At 61.9% G+C, this 7086-nt stretch overlaps 1 protein-coding gene across 1 annotated transcript; it reads left to right on the forward strand.

The window, feature by feature from the left end:
• Window positions 1-3120: 3120 nt before the first annotated feature.
• LOC309604022 (scavenger receptor cysteine-rich type 1 protein M130-like) lies at window positions 3121-6793 on the forward strand (the record flags this gene model as incomplete). The annotated part of the gene is made up of 6 exons (XM_082338901.1): window positions 3121-3435; window positions 4022-4342; window positions 4429-4743; window positions 5087-5172; window positions 6067-6234; window positions 6758-6793. Coding segments are annotated over 6 exons (1241 nt in total), but the record flags the coding sequence as incomplete, so codon positions are not given.
• Window positions 6794-7086: the final 293 nt, after the last annotated feature.

Here is a 7086-nt window from a genome sequence, read left to right on the forward strand (position 1 = left end):
GAGACAAGGGAACTGGGGTGTCTGTTCCCGCAGGCTGGCAGAGAGGTGACCTTCCTGGGGGATCCTAGACAAGGGCAGGGCTGGGCTGGTGCCCAAGGACAAGGAGGGGGCATGGGTTGGGAGGGCTCACTGGGATCATCATGTTGCACCAGAGGGGACACAGAAAGGACTGCGGGTGGAGGATGAGCTGGCAGATGCCCAGGGCAGGCTCTGGTGCAGGGGATCTCAGGGCCCTGGGGAGAAGCAGCAGTGTGGGCTTGGGGGAGCCCTGGTGGGGGCAGGTCTCTTCTCAGGGTGCTGTCTGGGGAGGGGTGGGTGCCCTGGGTGGTCATGGGCCAGGGGCAGGTTGCAGGGGGCCATTGTGATGGAAGGAGGTGCCAAAGTCTGTGGGGCCACAAATGACCCAGCAGGGCAGGAGCTGGGCATCCCCAGCCTTGCACAGCTCGTGGGGATAGAAGGGGCCCCTGCAGTACCCCAGGGATATCCTGGAGGGGAGAGGGCTCCCATCCTGGCACCTCTGACTGCACCCGGGCAGGGGTTCCCCCAGACTCACAGTGCCGGGGCTCGGTGCTGTCCTGACTGGTCCTGTGTCAGTGTTTGAAGGTGCTGCGGAGGTGAGGCTGGTGAACGGCAGCAGGCACTGTGCTGGGAGAGTGGAGGTGAAACACGGGGGCCAGTGGGGGACCGTGTGTGGTGACTACTGGGACATGAACGATGTGGCAGTGGTTTGTAAGCAGCTGGGCTGTGGGTCTGCTGTCGGAGCTCCTCAGTATGGACACTTTGGGCAAGGATCTGGCCCCATTTGGATGGATGATGTTGGCTGTAATGGCACTGAATCTGCCCTCTCTGACTGCCCACACGGAGGATGGGGTGAAAATAATTGCCTTCATGCTAGTGACGCTGGAGTGATGTGTTCAGGTAAGAGGACAGCCTATTCCCCACCTCTGGGGCTGGGATGGAAAAGAGACCTGGCTGTGCCCTCAGGGAGTAACAAGTAGGCACCAGAGCATTGCCCAGTGTGGCCAGTCGCACTGCCGAGCTGAGGCTGTCATTGCTGGTGTTCCCAGTCCCTGGGAAAAGCCCTTAGGGAGCCTAACCTAAGGTGCCCACACTCTGCCTAGCCCCTGAGCTGGCCCAGATGAATCCCCCACCCTGCCCTACATAGTCTGTTGATTCCCATCTTTCTCCTCATATTCACCCAGGACCTGCCTGGCAGTGCCAAATGCCAGGTCCCCCCATGCCAGGGGCACCAAGAGCGACTCATGTGGCCACCCACGGTACCGGGGAAGGGCATGGGATGGTAGCTGCTTTGGGGTTTTCCTCCCTGGCAGGCACAAGTCCCTTGGCTGAAGCAAAGGGGTTGCTCGGAGAGGAGGAGCACTTGGCCTGGTCTGCGGAGCAGGGTGGCATGTGGCACCTCATTCCTCTCCCAGGGTCACCCCATGAGACCCTGCCCGTGGGGATACGGTCCCATCCAGGAGCGCTGACCTGCTGCCCAGCCTCTTATGTCTGTCCCAGCCCCTGCCTGCCTTGCACTTCTGGATTTGCCAGCATTGACTGGCTCTCCTCTGTGCCTGCCCTTGCACTGGGAGCTTGTGTAAGCCCAGGGCTGCTCTTCTGTCCACTCTCCTGCCCTCTGCCCGGCTGTTGGCCAGGGACATGAGCATCCAGCAGTGCACTCTGGCCATGACTGGGGACCTTTTTCCTGGGCAGGTGCTGGAGCAGGGGGCTGGCACAGACACCGACTGCAGGTTCAGCCTCACTATGCTTGTGCCCAGTGACATGTCCCATCTAACAGCAGTGCCCAACAGCCCAAGACCCCCTTGGGAACAGGGCATGTTTCTGGTGGCACCAAGAGGTTCCTCATGCTCCTCTGGCCCTGAGCTCAGCGGGGCAGAGAGCGCTTCAGAAACCAAGAGTGCCTGGGCTCATTTCCCTGGACCCCAAGTGCTCTGGGTGCTGCAGTGCCCAGGGACCAGTGCCAGGCAGCCCAAGGTCTGTGGGGTAGCAGCAGTTTGTCTGAGCAGTGCCTGTGGCAGTGGGTTTGGGAGGGAAGCAAGCCCACAAGGGCTGGGCTGATTTCTGAGGAGCGGCAGGCGGGCACTGCTGTCTTTGTGCCATCAGCACCCTGTGAGAGCAGCTGGGGTGGTCATGGGGCTTTTTGCCTTTGACCACCTTGGAGATCAGGTGGGACATGGTCAGGGGACTGTCAGAGGGCTGTGGGAACTCTCAGGGGTCTTTGGTTGCTGAGGGATCTGGCTGGCTGGTCAGAGGGAATAGCTCCTTCTAAGGACATATAGCGATCCATGATGGGGACCCTTGGAAAACTGCCTGTGACTCATGCTTTGCTCTCAAAGGTGGCAACATGGTCGGCAGGGTCTGCTGTGGGTCTGGGACAGACACATAGCCTTTAGTGCTGTGATGGTGTAGAGAAGGGGTGCAGGGGGGCCTGGATGTGTTTGTGTCACCAACACTCCCCCAACAGCTTCCCCTGGGATGTGCACTGGGCCATTTGGTCAGGGCTTGCTTGGAGGTGTTGTGGGAACTGCCAGAGCGCTTTCAGTTGGTTGTTTTGTTTTTTTTTCCCCCAGGAATTGTCCGGCTGGTGGAAGGGAAGAGCCACTGCTCAGGACGTGTGGAGATCCATGACGGGGACCAGTGGAAAACTGTCTGTGATTCCCACTTTGGTCCCAAAGCTGCTGACGTGGTCTGCAGGGAGTTGCAGTGCGGCATGGCCCTGCCTGTGGCTGGGGCCGCTCACGTTGGAGAAGGGATGAGTCCTATCTGGGATGGAGAGCTGCAGTGTGTGGGGAATGAATCCCTCCTCGCCTCCTGCCCCAGGGGGTCCCCCAGGGACCAGCCCTGCACCCATGCGAACAGCGCTATAGTCACCTGTACACGTAAGGACTCAGGGTAGGGTGTTGAACACCTGAGCTGTGCTGGGGGTCAGGGATCAGAGCAAGGACCATGATGGGCTGGGCGTGAGGACAGGAGGGGTGATGGGTTGTCAGCAGCATGAAAATAGTGCAGAAGGAGAAGAAAGGCATGCTCTCCCTCTGGCCTCTGTACTGAGGGTACAAGAGCACCAATCCACCCTGAGTCCTCCTTCTCTGTCCCCAGAGTACACAGGGGTCAGGCTGGTGAACGGCAGCACGGCGTGTGCAGGGAGGGTGGAGGTCCAGGTGCTGGGGACCTGGGGGACCCTCTGTGCCTCCCGCTGGGACCTCTCGGATGCCCACGTTCTCTGTCGTCAACTCAACTGCGGGTTTGCTGAGTCCATTCCTGGAGGAGAGCGTTTTGGGAGAGAGACTGGCCCTGTCTGGAGAGACTCATTCCACTGTGACGGGACTGAAGCCCACCTGGGACAGTGCCCAGTGATCACCCTGGGGGCCTCACCGTGCTCCCATGGGAACAACGCCGCTGTCATTTGCTCAGGTGAGTGCTGGGAAAATGCTGCATTAACTCCATTTGCCCTTTGTGTGCAACACAGCCACCTGAAGCAGGGGTCCCATGGCAGTACCGGGCTGAATTTCTCCCTGGAGAAACCCTTGCTTCCCCAGGAGCCTTCTGGAGGGCTTTGCCTGCTCAGAGTGACTGCTCTGCTGTGGGAGAGGAGGGGACTGAACGGAGGCAGGCATCTGCCCCCAGGGCAGTGGCTTAGGCCCTGGTGCCACTGCCAGGCCTGGGCTCCTGTGTTTTTCTGCTGTGGGATGAGCCCAGGACAGGGCTGCAGGGCTCTGCTCCATCCCTCGAGCTGCAGACAACCCCATCCCATGCCCACAGAGCGCCCTGCAGAGCCTCCTCCCACCACCCAGGCAGGAGCTGCCTGGGTGCCCCCAGCAGCAGCAGACCTGGGTGTGAGCTGAAGAGTGGGCCTGGGCTCTGCCCTTGCTTCTCATCAGCACAAGGCTCAATCTTGTCCTGTTTGGTTGGAGAATTCCCCCTTGCCCTCCTCCCTGAAGGGTGCCATGTTCCCCGGTGCCTCCAGTGGCTGTGGCATCTCTGCTCTCCCCAGGCTCAGCCGGCTTTGCACCCCTGCGGCTGGTGGGTGGAGGGAGCCGGTGCAACGGGCGAGTGGAGATCTTCCAGCGTGGGACGTGGGGCAGAGTCCTGGATGACCAGTGGGACGTGCGGGAGGCCAACGTGGTGTGCCGGCAGCTGCAGTGCGGAGAGGCAGAGACAGCCTACAACCCCCCAAAGCCTGAGCGAGGGATGGGCCCTGTAGGGCTGCGAGGGGTCCGGTGCGCAGGGCAGGAGACCAACCTGACCCAATGCAACACCTCCCTGCCCGAGAGTGCACTGGCGGCAGGGGTTGCGGAGGACGTGGGAGTCATTTGCTGGGGTGAGCGGCACTGCACAGGCCCCCCAGATGATGAGGTGGGTGGGCAGCCAGCCCCTGACAGCAACTGGAGTTTCTGCCCACTGCAGGGAGCCGGCAGGTCCGGCTGGTGAATGGGGCTGGGCGCTGCGCCGGGAGAGTGGAGATCTACTACCAGGGCAGCTGGGGGACCGTCTGCGACGATGGCTGGGACCTGTCTGATGCTGCCGTCGTTTGCCACCAGCTGGGCTGTGGAGGGGCAGTGGAGGCGACTGGCTCCGCTCGGTTCGGGGAAGGCTCTGGGCAGATCTGGCTGGATGGCATGAACTGCTCCGGGGATGAAGCTGCTCTCTGGGACTGCCCTGCCAGGCCCTGGGGGCAGCACGACTGCAGGCACAAAGAGGACGCAGGAGTCATCTGCTCAGGTCTGTGGTGGGACCCTGGTTCCTGGGGAGGCTGGGATGTGGGGAGAGCCTGGCACGTCCAAAGTGTCCCTGGCTGCCTCTGAACTCCTGCCTGAGCCCATGATGCCAACACCCATGCACGAGCACCCTCAGTCCCACTGGGGGTCCCTGGAGAGCTCAGCTGTTCCCCAGTGTTAGCGGGAAGGGCAGGGGTGTCTGTGCATCAGGGACTTCTCTCTGCCCCTGGGTGCAAGAGGGATGTGCTGGCCATGCCCCTGCCTGGCTGAGGGCCTGGGGGTGCAGAGGCGTCCCCTCTCCCACAGCCCCAGATCAGCCTGTTCCCCCTTGGTGCCTTTCCTTCCAGAGTTCGTGGCCCTGAGGCTGGAGAACAGCGATGGCTGCTCTGGGCGCCTGCAGGTTTTCTACAATGGGACGTGGGGGAGCATTTGCTCCAACTCGATGCCTCTCGACACGGTGTCGCTGGCATGCAAGGAGCTGGGCTGCGGGGATGGAGGATCCCTGGAAACACGGCTGCCCTATGGCAGGCTGTCTGGCCCTGCGTGGCTGGATAACGTGCAGTGTGGGGAGAAAACCAGCTCCTTCTGGCAGTGTCCCTCCACTCCCTGGGACGCGCAGTCATGTGAAGACCTGCGAGACGAGATCCACATCACCTGCAATGGTAACTCTGAGCCACTCGGGCACCAGTGTCACCTCAGCTCCTTCTCCCCGCTGGGCACAGCCAAATGCGAAAAAGAGCTTGGAGGGGCTTTTCTTTCCGTGTCAGACCCTACTCCTGCCGGTGGCACAAACGTGACCACAGCCACACATGTCCAGCAGCAGTTGCCACCCAGGTTGCCAGCCGAGCCTGGGGAAGGCAGAGGCATCTCCAGGTGAGGTCTCAGAAGAGACCAGACAGGGTTCAGAAGAGCCTCCCCTCCACAGACACACTACTGCTGCTCTGTGAACCAGGGACCTTTAGGGGCTGAGCAGTCAGGGTCCCCCTAGACCTGCGGGTGTCCCCTGACTGACTGGGATTCAGATGCTGCCATGACCAAGATGGTACAGGGAGGCACAAGTAGAGCTCAGCCTTGCTGTGTTCTGCACGATCCCCTGAACCAGCCCCCTTCACTACAGGGTTTCTTTCTTCAGGGCGACACCCAGAAATGTCCCCGGCCCCGTTGGCCCCATGCCCCAACGCCACGAGCTGCACAGGTATTGAGCTGCTCCTCTGTGTACCCTTCTTGTCTGGCAGGGCTCTGCCTGCTGTCTGGGTGCCATGGGAGGTCTTTGCCTTCTCCAGACAGGGAGAAGATTCGTGCCGTGGGAGGCGAGGACGGGTGCTCGGGCAGAGTGGAGGTCTGGCACCATGGCTCCTGGGGGACGGTGTGTGACGACTCCTGGGACATGCAGGATGCCGAGGTGGCGTGCAGGCAGCTGGGCTGTGGCCCTGCGGTGTCTGCCCTGAATGAGTCCGCATTTGGGATGGGGCAAGGCCCCATCTGGCTGGAGCAGGTGGAGTGCCGGGGGACGGAGCTGTCCCTGCAGCACTGCTGGGCCCGGCCCGGGGATGGCGGTGCTTGCCGGCATAAGGAAGACGCTGCTGTGCGCTGCTCAGGTGAGTGGCAGGGCCGGGACCTCTTGTTCAGGTGTTGGCAGGAAGCTAGAGAAGGCCGTTCGCCCACTTGGTCCTAGCGTTGCCCCTGACCTCCCAGGAGCGAGACCATTCCTGCAGACTGCAGGAGCCTGGCGCCAGGTGGGGAGCAGCCTCAGTGGAGCTGGGTGTCCTCAGGCCACTGCCTGTGGGGCCCTGCAGCCCCAGGGCTGTCCCCTGGGCTGCCTGTGCCATCCTGCCTGCCGCCCAGAGCAGAGGCCGTGGGCCCTGTCCCGGCCTGCCTTTCTAGCACTACTGGAGGGGCAATTCGGGTGGGGTGTGTCAAGGACATCTCCAGACACACCCAGGGCGTGTTGGGAAGGAGGCTCCCCAGTACCCACACACCTGTCCTCTCAGCCCAGCTCTCCTTTTCCTCCTCTGCAGCTCCAACCAGGACAGCAGTATCCCCACCCCGAGCAGGTAACTTGTCCTCCCGCCCGAGGCTGGGTATCCCCAGCACCAGGCTGTGACCCACAGCTGGATGGAAGGGGCTCCTTGCTGGGGTGTGAAGCTCCCAGGAGGAGGCACTGGGGTGGTGGTGGGAGAGTTGGAGAGGGCTGTAATTTCCTCAGCAGGGTGGAAGCTTCCCCATTACTCACCTCTGGGGTCTTCCACCCTCTGCTGCCTTGAGTGATGGGAGTCAGGACTGGTGCTGCCCCCACCTCTCCCAGGCCTGGTGTTGCCCCTTCCATGTTCTTGCCCATGCAGATCCT

The sequence above is a fragment of the Platalea leucorodia genome, assembly GCF_965183815.1.
Source record: "Platalea leucorodia genome assembly, contig: HAP1_HAP1_SCAFFOLD_305, whole genome shotgun sequence".
Taxonomy (NCBI): Eukaryota; Metazoa; Chordata; class Aves; order Pelecaniformes; family Threskiornithidae; genus Platalea; species Platalea leucorodia.